The following is a 23,237-nucleotide window of genomic DNA, read 5'->3' on the forward strand; positions in this document are numbered from 1 at the left end:
GGGCAGAGGGTTGCAGACCTCCTTCCAAAACATATCATGTGCTTTACACTCTCCCATTACATTAGCATGCTGAGCAATCAAATCCTAACTGCTTTTAAAAATCAGGCTCTTGATAGGAGTCCTTTCAATTTCAGCAGATCAAAGCATTGCCATATCGCTTTAAGGGATGTTAAAGACATAATTCCTTGCTTAGTCATGGATTTTTGGAAGAAATGGCAAGTTGTTAACTGTTCAGGATCCTTACCCTGGGATTAAGGGAAGATTTGGTCCTGTGAAGGATTTTGTTAGCTCATAAGTCAATCACTGACTAAAGAGAAAACACTAAAGGGAAAAATAGATGGGAAAAAAAAAATGGATGTCTCTAAAACCCAATGGTGTCTGTGGTGAAGTCATCTCTGAAGGATATTTCAGTCTCTCCCAGAAAAGTGCGGGGATTTCTGAACCACCTGCTTGTTCACTGCTGCCAAAGAGACAAATGCAGTTTCATCTCCTTCAGAAAATGATTGAGAGGGTGGAGACCGAGTTAACATCATAGAAACATTCGGTCATTTATTCATCCGGCTCTTCAGGAAAGTATATTTTGATCCCTCAGATTACTTGCTCATCACCAAGGAGAGGAAAATTTCTCCTTTATAAGCAGAAGGACAGCATACATGTTCAGAGATGAGAAAGCTCTTTAAAAAACAGAACAGAAAACAAACTATAAAAAGAATGAGAACACAAACACTGAGAATAGATTCAAACTTTGCTGAGTATGTTACCTGCAATAATTTGATTTACAAGATTGTTCCAACGTAACCTAACCTCCATTTTGAATCTGTAGCCAGTCTACCAAGCTGCACTGAACCTGATGAGCCTGGGAACCATCACCTTGCCACTTCAAACAAGATACCACTGCAAAATCTGTAGTAAAACAGACACATTATAACGTGAAGGAAAGCACAATAGTGCAGAACACAGGCCTTGTGCTCCTCAATTAGCACACTTACAGTAAATTAATCTTTGTTAACTACCCACTGCATGGTGGTCTGTGATTTCAGGAGATGTGACTTCATGATCTGGATGATCCCTTTCAATCTTCTTCTATTTTTGATGCAAGCAGATATTGCCTAGATGGTACATAAAGCATCACAAGAGAATGCTGCAAGCATCCTTGTTTCTTCCATTCATGCAGCTACAATCCGTACTGTATAGTAAGTGATCCAAACCAGATGAAAGATTACAAGCGCAAGGCACATAACACCCAACTAAATCTTCTCACCTACTTTCTTCTTTCTTAGCAGTTGTTGTTGTTTACTCTTTACTAAGGTACTTCTTATTGTCATCCTTCTTGGTGGTACAGACAAACACAGCTTAAATTAGCTTCTATACAGAAGTCTGCCATAGATGCAAGAGTCAGTCCTCCAGAAGAAACCAGAGACTGTTTGTGAACTACGATGCCTGTTACAAGAAGGAACACTTCACTTCTTCCTTACCTCCTTTTTGCAAGACAGCTTTCTTGTACACAGACCCCATCAATATATAATTTAAAGTGAAAACCAGCTGAGACACACATATACAAAATGGCAGATTTTCTACTCATTAGTCTGATCTTGAGAGCCTGAGCTCAGGAGGGATGAGACACTTTTCTGGGTGCCTTGAGACAACCGATATCCACAAATTTTATGAGTCTATTAACGTTTTTACCTTGGCGGGGGCGGGGGGGAGAAAAAAGAAGTTGCTCTTCATCAACCTTCAAGAACATGGAAAGAGTTGTTCAAAGTAGAAAATAATCCAACACACCAAAACACACACCTGGAAAATTTCAAATGACACTGCTTCTAACTTGAATGTTACACTAGCGCCACTGAAGGGCTTAATAACATAGCAGAAAACCAGCATCCTCCGTACCAGGGCATGACACAGAAGCTGATAGTCTGCCCAAAATGTCGGGTGCACTTTGAGGGTTAGTCCCTTAGATGGTGCCACATCCAGGGGGTCTGACAATTTGAAGGTGGTGAGGAGTTTTGAGGTAGGTGGATAGGGTGTTTATTTTCATACATTTCTGAGGTCCCACTTTGCTCACTGCACCAACAGCTACGCTGTCTGCGGTAATCTGAAGCTTTGAATGGCCCTTCTGTTACTCATACCTACATCCTTTGACGACCCCATTAGCACTTACATCCTTACATAAACGGACAACGCTACAAATAAGAAGAATGTGAGCCAATGCACAGGTAATAAGGCGTCAGAGAAAGAATACATTAATAAGGCAGCCGACTAATACCAGAGTGCTTGTGCCTCTCTTGTCAGCTACATTCAAGTACCAATAAAAAAGTGCTTGAAGCATACATTTAGTATGCCACTTTGATCTCTAATCATTCATGTTAATTGCTAAATCTGATAAATATTTGCATTAGCAGATTCAGTAGTAGGCACTGGCATTCAGGAATGCCAGAAGAGAATGCAAGTGTACACAACAACTCTGCCCAACAACAAAAGAAGAAAAACCCACTCCAGGACACCGCAAAGGCGCCATCTCCATAGGAGGGTAACCTATTTGGAAGCTCCGCTGGCCTCCTCATGGACCAAGTGCCTTTTGTCAGTGCAATAAGGACTGATCTACCTGATTAAGAAGCAGGTGTGACAAGCTTAAAAGGGAGTCACAGCTAGCCCTCCGCAGCTGTGAAAACTGTGTGTGGCATGTGGCCTTGAAGCCAACAGCATGTGTACAGCGTACGAGAAAACATGGGGGAGGGCGTCCTTCTTGGCAGGATCGCTGAGACTACTGTCCTTTCAGGATCCTATTTCCAAATGCAACCAATTCAAAAAGCTTGAAAAGGTATGAACTTCTTCCTTATGCACCAGTTCCTCTTCCCTCCCGCAGGGAATGCCATATTGACACTTGTTGTCAGCAAGTTTGACAGCAGCTTGATGTCCCATCAGGACTGCTGCTGCACCTGGCACGCATGGGGGGGGAAAAATGCAAGGATTTCGTGGACTATTTATGCATTTCATACTGTCCTGTGCTTGCTGCATCAAAGTGCACAGACAAACTCAGAGTGCATTCGGGTTACCTGATTTAACTCTTAACTCCTGCATTCAATTTTATAAACACTAGCCTTTATCTGTACGCAAAAGCGAAGCAGGCATTCAGCATTTTACGCTCAAAGGAAACCAATGGTCTTCTTCCAAAGTAGTAATAGTCAATAAGCAAGATGCAAAAAAGTGAGTAAGTCTAATGAGCAGACCACAGCGAACAAAGAGGAACTACATTCAACTGAAGGACAGGATGAGCACCAACTTAAACTAATCATCATTAGCTAACATCACTCTTGCACCACTGCATCATCAGAACACCTCTGTTTCCAACATGCACTGGAACAAGCTCCCATGCTAACCTGACGCTGTTGATGCACGGCTTCACAAAGCAGATTCCAGTGCACACTGCCACACAAATCTGACACACCTTGGTTTTTGGAGACCTAGAGAAACAAGTTTTTCTTATGAGTGCCTTAAATTAGACTAGAAGAGACTTCAGCATTATAGAAAACGTCACTTGCTTTTCTTGTAATGTTTTTGGTAAATTCTCACCAGTCTCAGCCATCACCCATTACAAACCAAAGGCTTCTTCCACCTCTTCTGTTCTTGCAGAAAAACAAAAGGGAGTATTCGTAATGGTTAGTGGAAAATTACCATTACCTAATTACTCCTTAACTAACACTAGTTAAGGAGTGCAGTCACAGAGTTTAAGATTTAGAGTCAGAACCTGGTGAAAGGGTCCCACAGATTTGTGAAACCAAATCATCTCCTGCCAACCATAGGCCGTAACAATGTTCTGGACCTTTCATGAACTAACTTCGCTGTTTAATAAGAAAAATTGTGCCTTATTTGTACATGGAACATGTTTAATTTCACTTTTGAATCACGAGATCAGGCTTTTGTCTGCTAGACGGTATGCATGACCACAGTTTTCCTGTCGAGGTGGACATCCATTCATACCTTAATCTGAGTGGCGATAAGCAAAACAGAGTTCCTGAGGTTAATCAATATTTATACAGTGTTAGTCATTTATCTGCAAAGGCGTTACAGTATGTTTACTTAACAGAGGCACTTCAAAGGGGCCTAGTTAGGACAGGTCTCCCTTTGGCCAGGTAGTAACACCTCTGGAGTGCTAGAGTCTAGCACTAAATAAGAAGGAAGGTTTCATAGTACATGGTTATTGGAGGGGGACACCACTATCAGCAAGGTAGTTTGGTTTTGGGTGTGGTGGTGGTGGGGAAGGAGTGTTTACGATGAGGCTCACCCTTTGCAGTGTGGATATGCTAACCCCTGTATTTTGCCAAACGTGGGGAATGCAACTGCGTAACTTGTAGTAGTGGAGGACTGGTTTTGTGCTCACCCTTGGAAAGACAAAGAAAAAACAAATCACAGCTATACAGTAAGGTCTGGGACATTACAAAATTGGAACAGGAAGATCCTCCTAGTGAAAACCTTCTAAGCCTAAACTTGCCTTATCATCGGAGGCCTGTCTACTTGAAAGGTGAGGTAGTTGCTGTCTCTCAAATGGGAAGCGTGGTCTGCGGTGATGTGTACAGCACTGCTGCTAAAGTTGCTGCCTTTGCAAACATTGAGGAGGGAATTGTTACAAATGCGTAAGACCAGTTAAAGCTCACCTCCCTACAGACATCCTGTAAGGATGGCTGCCCGGTCCTGTTGGCTTACGTGAGGTTGTCAGCTTTTGTCAAATGACAAACAGCCTTGTGCGGGAGGGAAAACCACCAGTCTGGAGGGAATAATACCCACCATAAAGTATGGTAATAGTTTTATAGTCTCTGCTAGTTAAAACAATTACTTTTTTCCCCGCCTTCCTTCAGCTTCAGAGATATAAGCCATGCGTTCCAGAAGTAACAGCACAGAAAGCCCAACCAGACCAAAGCTGAGCCAGCAAAGGCTGAAAGACCACCATAAAGAAGAGGTTGGTTACACTGGGAAAGGAAACGTGCAAAGAAGGCAGAAGGAGGAAGATGTAGCCCAAGCCAGTACCATCCTAAGAAGCCCTAAGGCAGAGAAAAAACAAAGAAGTTCCTTCAAGAAAAGAGAGGATCTCTCTCGCGATGACTTGCTATTTCTTCTTAGTGTCCTTGAGGGTGAATTACAGGTGATTTATTATCTTCTTTTATATCTCAGATTAAAACACGCTTCTCCACGTGTCCCCCGCCCCCGCAATTTACTGCAAAAACATGCTGCTTTCATGTTAAGTAAACACCCTACCTAATTTTGGTTATTATAGCTATTAGCCAGAAAAGGTGATCTTTACACCATACCTAAATGCAATTAAGATTTACTCACAATGTACCTGTATCACACTAAAAACACTCATAGTCCACTGTAAAGGATCACGTAACTCAAAACAGACGACTCACAAAACTTCCCTATTTTGCTGCCCCATTCCAAGTACATTGAATACAAAGTATTTGTCATTGTAAAACCTATATGGAAAACATTAGAAACCTTTAAGATTTGCTACTTAACTATTTCTTATCTCCCTTCTCCTATGAAGTTATGAGCATTACTCCTGAGGAATCAGTATGTGCCAGATCACAAGAAGTAACTCGCTCAACAGCATTCTAACATCTTTTGCTAGAAAAAAATCAAAATAGCCATTTCACTTCCCATAATACGAAGCATAAGTGTTGCATGCCACTTAGCCCACAAGATGCTGGATTTGAAGAGCGAGCATTTTTCTATTTGGAAAACAAGCCAGCTGCCAAGCGGTAAATGATGCTAACCTGGTCAAATGTAATTTCAGGAAGTGGGAACCAGATTTCCAGTGAGCAGGGAGAATATTTCTGTGGCAGGCTGATTGCACAGAAGTAGTGAAGGCCACTTAAAACTGCTCACAGGCAGAGGGAAGAGCAAACTGGCCAAAGTGGCATAAATGGGTGTATCACATGGTTTCAGAGTTTATTAACTAGACAATACCTGGGTAGTTCCATTCTTAACATATGCCTATATATTTACATAATAATACATACATACTTAACAGAACACACACACATGCAATATGAATATCTGATAGATGTACCAATCTCTGAGGGCAGATCCAATGCAAACTTCTACAGAACATTTAATTATGCAAACAGAATGATTTCTGTTTGTGAAACACTTCTCTCCTGCTCACTTGCCCTTTCTTAATTTAGATTGAAATTCAGATGTCACACGCTCCTCAAAAAGTTCTCTCTTCCTCTCAAAAAAGAGATGTGTGTATATATACTTAAATACATACATTTATATTACACACACACTTCATTATGTTTGTGTAATATAAATATACATAAATACACACACACTTCAATTCTTAAGATTTAAAACTGGAACAGAGTGAAATAAAACTCGAAAACAATGAGCCCGACATGAACACTTTAAATCACGTCCGACATTCCAAAGGAAACATTATGAATGAAAAAAGTGAGAAGTCATATTTTATTCCTAATTTTCCACCTCCTGTAATGCCAAGTCAAATCTCTGAAGATCTGCTGTCAGTCCAACCATAATTAAGTTTCAAAGTTAAATGCCATTACTCTCCGATTCCAGAACACTTAAAATGCACAAAGATCACTTTGTATGTTTCTTCCACAAATCTAATCTATTAGAAATAGATTATATTTTTTTAAACACCGTCACAAATAGAGATACAGAAGTGCTCCAGCCAAGAGCAGTCAGACTGAAAGTGTTACCCTCCCCGGATATATATTCCTCCTTCCAATTTCTTCCCTTCCTTTTCTACTATTCTAGGATTAGCATGTATGTTGTTTTGTTTTTAATTGAGATCACTGCAGACAATGGATGTTTGAGACAGTTCATTTAGTTACTTCACCATAAGGGAGGCAGGGGGCAACCTCCACCACCAGAGGATGCAGGGGGGTGAAAGAAAAAAGAAAAAGAAAAAGAAAAAAAAAAAGAATGAAAGAAAGAGATGGACGCAGCCATCTCTTAGGTGGTGACCTAAACCAGTCTCCCCCCCCCCGGTGGAAACATTCACATAATCATATATTCTCATGAAAGAACATTATCATCAGAAGTGGGACTTTGAGACAATTAGCACAATATTTGCAGCAGGTGTTCTGTCCCTTCCAACTTAAAGTCTAGGAGCTAGTAACTTCATAGCAAAGAAGCGTTCTTGGTGGTTTGGTTTGTTTTTTAAAGAGCAAAGAGAATCTATACATCACTTAAAATACTGCAGATACATGCAGCATGCTTCTCCAGCATGGAGCATGAACTTAGAGAGCGGTGCTCTATGATAGGAAGAAGGTATGTGACCTGCCAGCTTGTGCAAGAATTTCTGAAATACATACATAGAAGAACATATTATAAACATACCTGAGAACATATTTTATCTACTCTTTGGTAACAGGATGTCATCAGATATTTTATGAGATTAAGGAAACAAATACAGTGACATTAAAAAAGGAAAAGTATAATGAACATTTTTAGGCTATATTTTTTGAAGCGACATGACTTTTGGAAACTAGATAACGCCACCTTCTTGTAATCATGATCTTTTAAAATGCTTTTTTTAAGCATGCACTCACAAATTGAGAATAACCTTAGAGCAGTTACTTCCAAAAGACTTGATGCTGCAACGTTGCTTGTTTCCTGAGGGCAAGTACATGAATGTGTGCACATCTACATGTCTACAAATACATACAGGCATGGTCTCACACATCCATGTACGCGTACATATACATGCACACAGGACCCCACTGCCAGCTTTGAAGGAAATTAATCTTGTTTTAAAGAACTGCCATTATTGCATGGCTTTGGAATGCATGTTGCGAAGGGTCACATCCCCTGCACCGCACACCTCGCTACATTCGCTGCTCAAACGAGCTCAGTGTAAGAACAGAAGCAGACAACCCCAGGTGGGTTTAAACTACAGAAGACACCTTTGCACCCAGAATATACAGAATGTGCAACACCCACAGGCTTCAAGAACCATTCTAACATCTTTCACTAGCAGTTTAAAATCAGCTTCTAATATCACTAGTCACGCTTTGCCCTGAAATTTTGCGTTGTGAATGCTACACGCTGGCCAAGAAACAGCAATACGATCTAATCACTAACAAAGTACTTCATCATTGATAACGGTTCTGAAGATGTTGGAGTTTATGCAGAACTAATAAAACACAGACCTATACTTCCCCTCATGCTTTTTAACTGTTTTCATGTTACTGACTATTTTGTGACACTTTACATACACAGGATTCTTTAAAAAGTTATTTAGTTTTTTCAAAATCAAAACTGGAAAGCTAACCTGTAAATACACATATACAGTTTAACAAAATAAAACCTTACTTTGTGTCTCTGCAGGCTCAAGATGAAGTTATAGGAGTACTGAAAGCTGAAAAAATTGACTTGGCTTTGCTTGAAGCACGATACGGCTTTGTTACTCCCAAGAAGGTGCTAGAGGCCCTCCAGCGAGATGCTATTCAAACAAAGTCTGAGCAATGGCAAGAAGATATCTATGAAAAGCCTATGGGAGAGGTATGAACTTATAATTGATATTTAACCATAGTTCCCACCAAAATCAACAGAAAATCTCCCACTGACTTCAGGGAAAGAAAGCAAATGAGTTCTAAGTCTAGAATCCAACATAAATGTAAGTGACAGCAGAACAAAGTCCAGGGTCCAGTGGGTGCCTAATAAAAACAGGTATCTAACGATCCTCATTTATACTGCACACTGGGAGCTTTAAACATGGACAGACATGATTTTGTCTAACTCAGATTCTGATAATCAGCCTTCTATTTTTGACGCTGTCTTCTTTTTTTTCCCCTTTCTGTTATCCAAATTCACAACCCTTACAAACAGATGCCTCCCCATTCGTCTCATTGAGGCCATCTTACCAATGGCTGGCAAGGGCCTATTCAGTAGTAATGGCACAGTTGTCTGCCTTTACATATCCCAGCTCCCACTAATTCTGGGGGAGCCACAGGTATACCTGCTCGGTCTGAGTAGTTACTGTAATGAGCTGCCATCAGAAACTTCATCCAGGCAGGTATCTAATATTTTCACATTATACTTAAGTAACCGTTAGTTTAACTACACTACAGCAGCAGCCATACTTTCTGAACAAAATTTATCTGAATTGCATCTCAGCCCTGCAATGCAAATCACTGGATATAAAAATTCCCTTCATATCAGAATATGTTTTTTTCCAAAGTAAATGTCTCCTCTTAAACTTAGATAAACATTTTTAATATACTGCTCAGTACAGATAATCATCATAAAAATTAAAGAAGAAATTATGAATAAAATTCTTCTACCAAGTGTTTTCCAAGCTTTCCAAACAGAAATGTACCTAAGGATACAGAGTTCATGTCAGAGAAAATTATGTCAGGCAAAAGGTCAACACTCATTTCAGAGGCTCAGAGGTTAAAATCTCTGACTACAATCTGAAACAGATAAAGTTCAACTGTGGAGGTTAATTTACTTTAGAACATTGTGGCATTATGTCACAGAAACTTTGAGCACAAATGGAAATGATCTGAAGAGAATTCCAAAAAAGTTTGAAAACATAAGTCCAGTCTGTTACTTTACATAAGTTTATACACGCTTTTTCCTTCTTACACTTAATGGCAGAGAAAGGATTTCTAACACCACTGGATCTGGCAATTCCAAAAGGCAAAGGTAAACATCCTGAGAGCAACTGAAAGGCCAGAAGGACCCCCGGACACTTCGTATATCTTGGTAAACCAAAGGATGCCGTAATTGGCAGGCATTATACAATTTCAGTTTCAAAATCCCCCCCCCCCCCCGACATTAAGTCAGAGTTCCATTTAGTTTTTGTTTGGATTTTTTAAACATTTATAAAAACCAAGGGAGAGGTGGAACCAGCCACAAAGTATGGGAACTGGCCATTTAAATTCCCCCTTTGCCACCATGACAATGTGGCAATGACAATGACAACCTTTGCCTAGAAATTCTCTGCTGATCCAGTTTCTCTAGATTCACGTGTCTCCCACCCTTGACAATTTAGCCCTGTAGCCCTGAACACAGAGGATCTTCCCAAAACTCAACTGAAAAATACAGTGAATTTCAGGAGGCATCCGTAGGATTACTGGTCCTATAACATCCTCTCACAACTCACTGTTCTATTCTAAATTTTATTAAGTTTCTTGGAGAATTTGGTTAAGAACGTAGTGGGAAAATCTGGTGACCAGACAGCTTCACTTACTAGGTACAGGATTCATAGGTGAAGAAATGTAGCAAAATACAAAACAGTAGTAATACATCTTCCTTTGCAAAACCTATGAGGAGTGTGACAGACCAAAACCATGTCTGTCTTGGCTATGAGGAGATTTTTTTTATTATTATTATTATTTTTGAAAGCAGAGGGGTTTTTCAGCCAAATTTGCTCTACAGATATTTCTTTCTGCAACCTAACAAATGCCAGATAAGCTTACTCTTATTCCTCACACTTGAGGATACAATAAATTGTTTTATGTTTAAAGGGGCCTTAAAGAAAAGAAAATTGACTTTATTTTGGTTTTGCTTCTGTTTGACACAAAGGCCTGAAAAGGTTTTCCATCTTTTCACGGTTTATTAATTTAGATCAAGTCAGTCATTGATGAAAAAAATCTGGCTTCAGATCAATTGCCACTTCTCTTGAATATAAAAAGAATGGTATTCAACATGCTAGTAAATGCAGAGTAATAGCATAAGAACAATTTTCCCAAATTCAAAAATAAACAAATTTTTTTAAAAGAATCAAAAAGCCATCAGAGAAGGTGATGTAGAAATAGAGAGATAAAGAGGAAGATCCTGGATAATTTATGGTATCTTTTTCTCATGTTTCAAATCTTTACAGAATTAGAAAGGCAATTCTGGTTTCTAACTCTCCCGAGCTTCCAATAACACAGTCAAAGAAAAAAAATCTGGTCCCTCACTGTTTGAAATGTGATGAACAATACCTTCTACCACTTTGAAAGCTCCTCTAAAAGCACTGAAACTAGAGGAAAGCCTATATTCTGCATCCATCAAGAATACTTCAAAATTGAATCCATTTTTAAAATCCTAGTGCAAATCAACTCAGGGAAAGATACATCCTCACCAGCCTTTGTTCTGATTGCATCTTCACAACGTCTTACAAGGGTTGGTCAGCTGTAGGGCACCAACAAGTTAGTCATAGGAAGAGACAGAAACAATTAACGTTGACAACATGGCACGCAGGAAAAGCAGACCAACATAGCCGCATGGAAATTTGGCTCAGCTCGGTTTGAAAAAGACAGGAGAGGAACTGCTCCCATAGTCTCCAATAATCCTAAACTCAAGATCCTACACTAATAAACAGTGATCATGAGGATATTATTAACAGGAATAATATTGCACTGAACTTCGGGTAAAGAAATGTAACGAACCTGGATTTTATTCTGGCACAGCGCCAAACACAAAACAGTCTAAAAAGAGAAAGATTAAAAGTTCGGTTCCAAAGTTCGGTAATGGATATGAGACACACCACCCTAATTTGACTTCAGACATGAGCTGGTGGCAAAATGTATGTAAATGATTAAATTCCTGGGAATTTTTAGCTTGCTGAACTATTCACAGTTACGTAAGACCATGCCTCTTATTTTCCATTGTATTGTACAGTATGTTCAAGTATTAATTCAAACAAAAAGCCCATACGGTTAGCAAGAACAAAACAACAAATCACTTAATTAAGATTTTATCACTTTAATTTTCAACAGAAGACATTCATACTGCTGCTTATTAGTCCTCTGTGGTTTGTAGCCAAGAACTGTATATGCTGAGCAAACGTGTGTGCGTCGATATAAATGGATATTTCTCCATGCGCAGATTTAGCATTTGGACAGAGTAATTCGAGGAACCAGGGGCTGCTGGAGACCGCTCCTGTGAGAGGATCTCACACTAACAGGGGTTCACACGACTTCTCTCTCTTCTCTGTTGGGTACGTGGGAGTCAGCCACCAGATCTCACAGGGAAAACACAGGAGTCACATTTGCTCCCCAGGGACGTGCCCTTATCTCGCAGAGGGACACAACGGAGCTTCCAAACAAAACACACAGTAGTGCAGCAACCAGACTCTGCTCTGCTGGGTCCTGCAGGGAGGGAGAGGCATGCTGCACAGTAACACACACACAAGTGTCACAAGGCCAGTGCCCGTACCCATTAAGCAGCTTACATGCAGATCTCAAGTGCCTGCAGTAATTGTGATGTAGGATCTGCTGCCTCTCCAGTTCTCTTCCCTATCACCCACCTGTACCAGGAGACAGGCCCAGCACCTCTTCTCTTCTCTCCCAAGTGGAATCCCAAGCTTTCGCTCTCTACCTTGTTTCCCAGCCACAACAGTCGCATGCCAGCTGCAAATGCTCATGGTAGAACTGATTTGACAGCATTCTTGAAAAGAAAACCCAAATGCATAATCTAAAATGAGCAACAGGAGAAAACTGCAACACGAAAACAGCTCTGAGGCAGCAGCTTAGTTACTTGTCTCTCTTACTCTTTCACATTAAGCAGGTTTCCCCAGGACACTACTGTTCTTTTACCCACTTTCAAATTCCTCATTCCCCCTCCCTGCCTTGAGCACACACCTCTCCCATTCTGAATACCAGTTTGTAATCCAAACTGCTAATCTCAACACTGACAAAAGCACAACTGTGAAGCAAAAGGCATTGGCCTTGCTCACTCAGAACTGCAAAACAAAAATCTGGAGTGACTACCTTTCTTCTTGCATACCTGCTGCTTGGATTACCACCTGAATTATACTCTCACAGCCATTCAACAAATACTCTAGAGCAAACAAAATATACTGAACCCATAAAACACTGCTGGCAGGTCCCTCACCCTTCACACCCAACAGTGCAGAAGCAGGACTATTTTCTTAGAATCATAGAACGGTTAGAGTTGGAAGGGACCTTAAAGATCATCGAGTTCCAACCCCACTGCCATGGGCAGGGACACCTCCCACTAGACCAGGCTGCTCAAAGCCCCGTCCAGCCTGGTCTCGAACAACTCCAGGGAAGGGGCATCCACAACATCTCTGGGCAACCTGTTCCAGTGTCTCACCATCCTTCACAGTAAAGAATTTCTTCCTGATAACTAATCTAAGCCTACCCTCTTTCAGTTTAAAACTGTTACCCCTCATCCTATCACTGCACTCCTTGATAAAGTTTAATGTTGTTTACGTTGATGACTAACCCTCATCTCCATCAGGCATTTATATGTTTGGAAACAGGACTCATTCGATTTATGATCAGCTTGTAGCCAGAAATCTGTGTTTTCTTATCATAGCAATTTACACAGGCCCTCAGGTTTTCTTACATATACTTTTTGAAGTACTGGTCCAATTCATACAAACACATCACTTTACTTTCTTAAGCCCATCCATACAGACGGCCTGCCAAAAGAAATCAGAAGTTCACACCCTTGCCTTCTTCCCCACCTGACGTCGCACTGAGAGCTGAGACTAGCAAACACTATCATGCAAGGCTGATGCCCAGTTGATATCAATTCAAGTAAGACAAGGCCACAGTTGCAAACAGCACCACATCAAAACTTGTCAAAAAACAGGAGGCGGGTTTCCTTCTGAGAACAGCATATATTCACCTGACAGCATGACCTTTAAAAAGGTGAGGATCAGAAACTCGGGTGATGGTGCTTCATACACTTGTGCAATAGCTGTTCCAAGAAACCCTCCGAGAGAAAGGTTGATAAAACACACTGAAAATTCTCTCATTCTGGTAAGTTAGCAGCTGAAAAAAAGATTTTATATTTTGAAATTTCCTCTTCTGGTGGAAGAAAGGAGATTGTGGAGAAAGTCAAAATGGCCCGTTTTCTTCAATCTGACCTTTTAAGGCAATTCAGTTCTCAACCTCTGTAAAAGACATAGAAAACACAGCCAAGAGATTACTGTATAAGACAGCACTTGCTTATTGACAAAGCTTGCATATGCAAGGGTTTAGGTAAGAAATGTTTTCCCAAGAAAGGTCCTACTTCAGGATGATGATTCCAGAAAGCACTGACCTTGCTAGTGTAAAAGTGTGCAAATTATGTGTGAATAAGGGGAGAAAAGAAACAACCTTAACAACCTGCTGTAAAAGCACCGCAAAACAGCGAAAAAGGACAGTCATAGGTTTCCTTACGTTTTTTGATCATTCATGAAATGAGCTCAGCTATGCTGGAACAGAAAAGACACTCTCTAAAGTAATAGCAGAAAGAACAGGCAATTTTCAAAATGGTCCACATTTCTGTTGGAATATTTTGGACTCAAACCATATTCAAAGTCTTGCCAATGATTCCTTTTTCCTTATACATATCAGTGTCACCAAAAAACAAGAGAATATATAAAGCTTTAAAAGAAGTTGAGGCAAACAGGAGGAGATTCAGAAGCCTATGCAGAAATTGACGATAATTCTCATTCATTCAAGAAACTCAATTTTAGGCATTCCAGCTCTTCCTATCATTGTTTCTATTGGCCAAACTGTGAATAAACATGAGGAAAAGATAATTAATCATACTCCTTGGAATCAAATTGTCCAAAATAAGCAGTGGCCCTAAGAATCTGAAGCTCCAGTGTTTCTTGTGGCACATGAAATTCCTTGTAGGGGAAATGTTGGAGAACCAGAACCAGCCTTGCTTCCCACACTGCCCGTTTGTAAATTCTTTCCTATTAATAGAGTGAAGCACTGCGAAGCAGCTTGACCTACTAGAATACACTGTGGTTATAAGGAGGCACTGGGCTTTAAGCTCAAAATTTCTCTTTTCCGAAAAGGGTACAAGGATTCCAGTGTTGACCCGATGAGGGAGGCAGCCCCCACATGGGAAGGGGAACAAGCAGGGAACAAAGATTCTCACCAATACAGACTCTTCCCAGGTCTTTACATGGCCTCCAGTGAGCATTCCTCAAACTTCGGCTAGATCAGTAATGCCTAAGGAAGAAGACCCCTTCTGGTTTCGTACATACACACTTGCATAACTCCATCACATAATGAATTCAAAATTCTTAGGGAATCCTCAGAATGATAATTTTCTCTCAGTTTGTGGAAATCAATTTGTTTAACAGTGTAACTCCAGTGAACAGTTACACCAATACCTCGGTGGTTTAGAAAAAAATAAAAATTATTACCAAAATCTAAAACACATTATTTGAATTAAAGCATCATTTTATAATAATATTTAGAAGCTCAGAAGGAATCCTTGGGGAAGGAGAGGAAATCTGATGTTCAGAGTGTGCTATAAAGGTGCCACCTGCAAGGCAAACCCCTTTACAATGTGTGAAATCTGAAGAACAAAACAGGAAATGCCACCATGAAATAAAAATACTTCCAACCATTTCAAAATTTAGCACTTACTTATTCCAGAAACCCAGAGCCATGCTCTGAGTACGCACGGGAGGCAGAATTGTCTTCCATGCTTGGTTCTATCACACAGTTACCGTAAAACCAGAGGAAAACTGCTTTTTGATCTACCTGTCTACCTTACAAAGACAATTCAATGCTCTCATTTCCTATGCAGCTACAAATGAGGCAGCTATTTCTATTCAACCAAGTCGGCCTACTTCTGTGTGAAGCAAAGGCTTCTTCTGCCAAGACATCTGTTTCTCTACCGCGATGATCAATGAGAAAAGCACAGCCCTGGGAACAGTAACTGTTAATTAGTAGCTGTTGAGGATCAGTCCTGGCAGGAGGAGGAACAGAAGGTGACCGAGGGTCCTGCAAAACAGTACCTTAACGTATTTTTCTAATTTGTCAGAATTAGACTGACAGAACTAAATAACCTTTTCCAAATAGATACCAAAGGACCTGACCATTAGACTATTAAATCCATTTAATCTTATTAAGCCTCTCAAAGTCTTTCATTAATGAAAGCCTGAGCAAGTAAGAGTTTCAAAAGACTTCAGGGTTTTCTGCTTTTTTTTGGGTTTTTTTTGTAGCTTGATAAAGTTGTAGAGAAACAGAAGGAAACTCACAAACGAATGCTGGAGCAACTTCTAATGGTGGAAAAATCACACAGACAGACACTGTATGAACTCGAAGAAGAGAAGAGGAAGCACAGCAAATACATGGAAAAAAGCGATGAGTTTACAAACTTCCTGGAACAAGAACGTGAAAGGTAAGGTTACCTCTTGCCATAGTACTAAGAAATACCTACAATTTAACATCTCATCTGAGGATCTGTCCACCTTCTTATTCTGCGTCCACTGAAAATCAGAAATACTTGCCGAGTTGTATTTTGAGAGTTCAGCTGTGAAAATATGACTAATTACTCCCAAATAACAGTAGTGTCTACATCTCCACAAGCAGGTGAGGTAAGTCAGTTAGCAGATTCATCTGCACTGTGGCAGGATGACAGGTGTGTTACACTACAGAGAATACAGGGAAATAGGCAAAAGTTACAAGGAACTTAAAGCAGGTGAACCTTTCAGCATGTTTAAGATGCTCAGTGTACACTATAGTATGTACGTAACAGAATATGAAATCAGGCATGTAGCCTTTGATGGCAGAAGCAAAAGACATGAGGAAAAGTAGGTGGTGTTTGGGCAGACCATAGAAATACAGAGAGAGGAAGCAAAGGCAGAGGATAATTTACACAAAGCTTTGAAAATCAGAATGCCATAAAGTTCTCATATCAGGATTGGTCTAAAAGCCAGAAATCCAACTTTATTTTTAAGTGTAACCTAGAAGCGCCACAGCTTGTTTAAGCACAGTGGAAAGGTTTCACTACCAATTCTCAGAAGGATTAAGAAAAATTTAATATCATTTACTGTCTTTAAAAAAGCCACTTTAAACTGTGGCTTCTCTGAACCTGCAGGAAAAAAAAATAAAATTATCGAAGAACATTTCCTATTCCCTGGATAGCTACTCCAGAAGATAGGAGAATATTGTCTCTGTTTCCTTTCGCTTAGGAACGGCTTCCAGATGGAAATGTTTGGGTGTGAGAATGTCAAGCCTATTCTAAACTCACATTATGCACAGATAATTCTTCCTCTGCTTCGCCTGTGTAACATCATGTTCCATGTATTTTGGCAGTGTTCAGCCTTCACACTACACCTCTCTCCTGCAGGTCTATCAAAGCTAGCACATATGCTTCCCACTGGGTACACAGCCATATTTATGGATTGCAATTAAAGCGGCTGAGCAAAAAAACCCCCTTTGCTTCTCAGAGAAATGTATGCAGATGCAGGCAAGCACAGGCACACACAAAAAAAGCACGTACCAAGTCCCCCCACAAGGTATAGAAATGACTTTTTTTCCCTCTAAGAACTGTTTTTGTGAAGCATCATCACATCAGGAACCAAAACCCGAGACTCTCATCTCTTAGACACAAAGCTAAACAACTACAGTTGCTAAAAGTGGCAAAACGTTACATCAGACACGTCCTCACACAGGGTGAAAAGCTACACAGAAGGAAAGACTAAGCATCAGAGTCCTTCTATTTTTCTCTTGTGAAAACAGGGGAGACATGGGACTAAAGCTCTCTTCATTGCTCCTCCTCCATATTCCTCCCAGAGGACTATAAAATGTTTACCACTGTTATCTGCAACATTTAGTCTATCTGCCTGGAAAAAGAGGGAAAGCGGGGGAGGGGAAATACTGAGGTGCCTAATGAGACCTTAGAGGATGTAATAACAGATTTCAGATTAAGTCTCAATTTTTGTATTTTCTTTGGAGGACGTATTTTATGTGGAAAACCTTAAGGGGGTGTGATGTCACATATTGAGCTGATTCCAAAATGTTTGCCAAGTAATGTCGCCATCAAGATCTCCATGCAGTTGCCTGCCATAACAGGGGAAAAAAAAAACCAAAACCAAAACCCAACAAACCAAACCCAAAACAAAACAAGAAAAAAAACACCAACAAAAAAACCCCCACAAGCAAAAAAACCCCACAGCAAGTTAAGGCACAGTTCTTTCTACATTAGCCTGCCCGAACTGACATTCAGGACACACGCCCCTATGCAACAAGGTGACCGTTTCTTCCACTTCAAAAACCTTAGTCCAATTTAAGTCTTCTCAGAATGTGAATTTTGCATTTTGATTATGAACAAATAGAACTCTGAAATTCTTCATATATAAAGCACTGACAAATTTTTGCTCCCCCACAATTCAATTTTTTAAAAAATAATGCAGAGAAGCATTAAATATTCATGAATGAACTTTCTTCTTTTTTCAGACAGAAGCAGTATTCTCTTCTAAGTATGGAAGGGTATATAACATTCTTTTTTCAGTGGTGCCCAGTGACAGGACAAGAGGTAGTGCTTGAACATAGGAAGTTCCACCTAAACATGAGGAGGAACTTCTTTTCTTTGAGGGTGGCAGAGCACTGGAACCCTCAGAGAGGTGCTGGAATCTCCTTCTCTGGAGACATTCAAAACCCGCCTGGACGCGTTCCTGTGCAACCTGATCCAGGTGAAACTGCTTTGGCAGGGGGGTTGGACTAGATGATCTCCAGAGGTCCCTTCCAACCCCTATCATTTTGTGATCCTGTTTCAGTTTCAAAGCAAAGTCCTGAACTTCCATTCAATTCGTAAAAAAAAAAAAAAATTGTCTTCCTTTTATCAAAGAGCAACGGCTACAGTATATGCAAAACATATCCTTGAAGAGTACAGAATGCACACAAGCCAAACAAGGCACAACAGTTTTGTGGAGAAAAGGAGGCTGATGGGCAACGACTGGATAGGTCTTTCCTGCACTTCAGCATGAATTGTACTCTGTATGTGTGTGCATCAGACAGGAACACAAAGACAAACTACACGTGCATGGTAGTGTACTAGCCCAAGTCTACTAGAGTCTAGAAGGGAAAATTTTATTGTATTGCTGGAGCGTAAAGAAATTGCAGCACCCAAAGTCACAGGAAGGTAAAAAAAAATAAATAAAAAAAAATCCAGAAGCTAGATACAGAGACTACTAGCTGCACCGCAAGAACCATAGCATGAAAACCATCAAGCTTGTTTGAAGCTCTTGCATTTCATGGGGTTGGGGAATGGAGGGCAGGATTAAGGAAGAGGAAGAATACCTACTTTAGATTCAAATGCAGATTCCAATGTATCTTCCCTGAGGATGTACCTACTTGTCCCAATACATTTATCCACATTCCAGACTTTTGCAGTACAATTAAATAATAAAAGCTGCTATTTTAGAAAACATTTTACAAAACTAAAATAGGAAACTAGAAGGTGTTCCAGATATGCATGTTACCAACTTGATAGCACATGCCATATGCATCCAAGTATTTACGTGTTTACATATTATTCTCCACCCCACACCAAAAAAAAAAAAGAAATGAAAGAGTAAAATAGTAAAATTATTAGCACTTACACTTCTGCAAATCTCAAGGTGTTTTAAATTTTACTTAAGCATAGTTATTCCCCATTTTCTGAATACTGAAAGGAAATGAAGGTATGAGTGGAGGAAACCAGTCACTGTTACCTTGGGGTACAAGGGTTAAATTGCAGGAAAGGAAGAAATCTCCCAATGTATACGTGTGTCCCATCTTCAAACTTTCTGCATACTTTATAAGACTCTCAACTATACAAAGGGTAAGGCTTTATTATGAACATACACCCATTAAATAAGTGAACGTTGTTCAACAGGACAGGAAAAGATAGCAGTTTGCTCGTAAGCAATGTAATAGATTTTTAAAGGCAGTTACAATAAATGTTGCTCACAGGAATTCAAATATTAGCACAAACCTGTGCAGGTTGGTGTAGCAGCAATTAATAAGATCTTTAGTTTAAAGATCATCTACTAAGATGAGGGATGTTTTTCTACAGGGAGGAAAGCCATCATAAGGTTTTGCTTTAGCTCTTAATTCACACTCACAAAGGTCATACAGAGAACATAGTCCAGAGAAGAAAACACAACTGTTTACATATAAGATAATCCTAACATTTCCTAAAAGGAAACTTCCTCCTTATGCTCTAAGCAAGTAAAAAAACATCAGCTAGCCAACCAAACTCTATACCACAGTATCAGACATTTCTCCTAAAACCATTAAGTACAGGGCATTTTCAGTGTTAAGATAAAAGTTACTATTATACCCATCTGAAGGGTCAGCATTCACCAAGCGTAAAAAATGGAACCTAACCTGCAAAAGTCTCACAACTGTAGTCTTTCTCATCTAACAAAACACCATAAAACACTGTGGTTGTTGCTCCAACTGCTGCCCCCCCCCACTCAAGGTCAGGCAGTTAATACGATGTCCTGTTGAGTGATACAGGCTAGAAGGGATCTCTGGAGGTCTCCAGCACAACCTGCTGAGCGCAGGGCTAGCTTCACAGTCAGATCTGGTTGCTCAGACCCCTGTCCAGCTGACTATCGAAGATCTCCAAGGGTCAGTGATTCTCTTGGCTGCCTGGGCTCTTGATGCAGTCTTTGCCATCCTCACCAGGAGACCCTTTCCCTCAGTTTCACTGTAGGCATCATTCTGGTCTGCCCTCTGCCCCATGTTCAACTGAAACTCCTCTCATTAAAGGCTGAATAACTTCCCTTCTGGCAAACCTCTGAACCTAATCCGTCTTCACTGTCTCTGATCTTTTGCTGCCTTGGACATTAATGAGGTTTAAGCACTTCCTTTCCATCTTACCCGCACAGTATATCTGCGACTCCAGCTAGACTCATTTCTTTAAGTGTCTCCACTGTGTAATCCGAGTTGGGAACTTCTCATTGTCTACCTCCACTCTGTCCATAGGACCCCACAAGACTTATTCTTTGGGTCTTTATCCATTCACTCAGTGCTTCTCCTCACAGAAACTCAAAGCCAGTCACCATCTCTATGCTGATGACTCAAGTCTACTCCAGTCACCACCACCACAACAAATCTCACAATTTGTGAGCAACCTGCCATCATCCCAAGAGAGACAGAAGAGACTAGAAGGAAACTCAGTCTTTTATACCCCTGCTCTTGGCTTCATCCTTAAGATTCTCTAATACCTCGGTTGTTAAAACTGGGGTAACAAAGTCATACTGCTTATCACTCAGCCTGTCATACCTAGCCACATTTTCTACCTGAGCTCAAAAATTCATCTTCATAGCATCTCCAAGAAAATAAAAAATAAAATTAAAAACAAACAAGAACCACCCCCCCAAAAAAAAAACCAAACCCCAAAACAAAACACCAAACTTACACAAATAAGCCAAACATATCTTTCTGTCCCTCCAAACAACTAAATCCTTTTCTAGACCCTCACTTCAAAAATTTTTTTTTATATAATTTCCACATTAGCTATTTTGCCCCTCTGTGTCTCTTCACTGGATGCACTCTCCTTACTGCACTGAGGCTAGGTATTTCCTCTTGTGTACCGTTATGGTACACTCTTATTCTCTCAAGCAATGTTATTACATGGACTAAACATCACACTAAAAATGTACCAAAATTAAATCATACTATAATACTGCTCAGGTATTGAGTAGGTAAGAAATGTGATTTCATAAAACTAAGCACTCTAGTGTTTTGGTCTTTTGAAAGCATCAGTTGAAAGTAATTTCTACACACAGTAGGTCAAGTGAGCATTGCTTGAAAACTGGGACAGGGCATCAAGGAGAGAAGGAACCATCTCAGCTAAAAGGTGAAGTGTGTTAGTGTGTTGTCAGCGTAACAGTGTTGTGCTTTCATTCTGACACATTCACACGTTGGAATAACAATATATTGCATGCCCAGCTCTGGAAAATTCAATATTCTATAACAGTGGGTATAATTAATATTTGCTGTTTTTCTTAATGAAGCCAATTAAATATTATAAGAAGCAGGATCTTATCTCTACAGAAAACTACAGTAAAAATAAACACTGTCGACTTATTTATTCTACATGTGTTACCAGCAGTTTTTAATTTCATGCACACTGAACTATTGTTGTAGATTGCATTGTACTCAAATGCAATCATTTCCTTTTAGCTTTCTGGCAATGAGTTATATATATTACATATGCCTGAGACTATGTCTTGCAAGTTGTGAAATGGATGCCAGATCTCTGTACATTTGACCTTTTTCATGGGTATCTAGTGTTCTGTAGGTGAATAAGAGAGACCCGCCACAAGCAAAACATTAGCACTCTTATTCTACGTTACACCCCAATGGGACAGTCCCACTAATAATACCACTGAGGCACGAAGGCAGACTCAAGGAAGTGATGTACACAGATTAATTACCTCATGCTCGTACGTGAAAAACTATGTACCGCTGCACTACATAACTTTCAACAGATGTTGTGAAATCAAACCCTTGTCAAAATTCAAGGATTCAAAGATTTCTATAACAGTTTCTGTGCATGATGGAAGGTTAAAATACTTTATCTTCAAGCAAATAAACGAATAAAATCCAGGTTAACAAAGGGATTAAAAAAACCAAACACTTTTAAATAAGGTCTCATTATATTTATTCAAAACAAAGATTAAGAATAAATACAAATAGAAACAGCGCTTTCAACTCAGTGTTAACACAACTGAGAAATTCTCTAGATCCGCGGTGCAATTCTAAATTATTCCACCTACTGTAATCAGCAAGCAGATGCAAGATCTAGGCGATAACCATTTCTCATGCAACTACACTTACATTGGTGGAATGACAGAGAGAAGTGAGGCTCATATTTATTTTCTTTAAATTCTGAGCACATAAGATACCTGTTCACTGCTTCGGGTACGCTGTCATGATTACCAACCAATACTATCATTGCGTACTTTGAGACTGGGGAGAACACAATGGAAAACCTTAGTCAAACGATGTTCTCCTACACTACTACCCTCTCTCCCCTCATGAGTGGGGCATAAATTCTTCTGAAAGGGTTGATCATGGAAAACCACCCTGGTGGCAGCTCTGGTCAGCACTTTCAACTGTAGTGTCAGAGCTCAAAGGGAAAGATGATCCTTCTAAGATGGCAAGTCTCAGAATATTTATGGCTCTTGTAAATCAACACCAACTCCATATACTCCGTTTGGAACCTAACCAGTGACCAGCACGGACGACGAAGCACGGGCCAAATATGCTCATGGTGAGGCGCTGCCCGCAGTAATAGGGCACTCGTTCTAGTCACCAATTTACATTTCCAAATAAGACTGAGTGCGCTGCTCCATGTGCAGCACAGCATAACTAGTCTAATCATAAGCAACAATAGAAGCGGATGACTGCACCAAGACCTGTGACCAAAAAAAGACACGGTGCACTTCTGATTCATTGCAGGGTGGGGCTGTGAGAGAGGGAGAAATTGGCACAGGATTTTGTAACTAGAATTTGAAAAGA

The 23,237-nt window shown here is 40.1% G+C and overlaps 2 protein-coding genes across 5 annotated transcripts in view; one reads left to right on the plus strand and one right to left on the minus strand.

Annotated features, from left to right (window-relative positions):
- CMSS1 (cms1 ribosomal small subunit homolog) overlaps window positions 1-23,237 on the minus strand; it is a 243,138-nt gene that overhangs the window by 150,712 nt on the left and 69,189 nt on the right. The gene's annotated exons all lie outside the window — the stretch shown is intronic.
- The window catches only part of FILIP1L (filamin A interacting protein 1 like), a 210,032-nt gene that overhangs the window by 119,744 nt on the left and 67,051 nt on the right, over window positions 1-23,237 (plus strand). For 3 of the 4 annotated variants that reach the window (XM_074595485.1, XM_074595503.1, XM_074595493.1), the window contains 3 exons: window positions 4,857-5,140; window positions 8,353-8,526; window positions 15,938-16,116. In XM_074595485.1, coding sequence (XP_074451586.1) covers window positions 4,874-5,140; window positions 8,353-8,526; window positions 15,938-16,116 — 620 coding nt within the window. In that variant the 5' untranslated portion in view covers window positions 4,857-4,873. The remainder of the gene's footprint in view (window positions 1-4,856; window positions 5,141-8,352; window positions 8,527-15,937; window positions 16,117-23,237) is intronic. The other variant, XM_074595514.1, reaches the window with a different exon arrangement.

Source organism: Larus michahellis, chromosome 1, assembly GCF_964199755.1.
Source record: "Larus michahellis chromosome 1, bLarMic1.1, whole genome shotgun sequence".
Taxonomy (NCBI): domain Eukaryota; kingdom Metazoa; phylum Chordata; class Aves; order Charadriiformes; family Laridae; genus Larus; species Larus michahellis.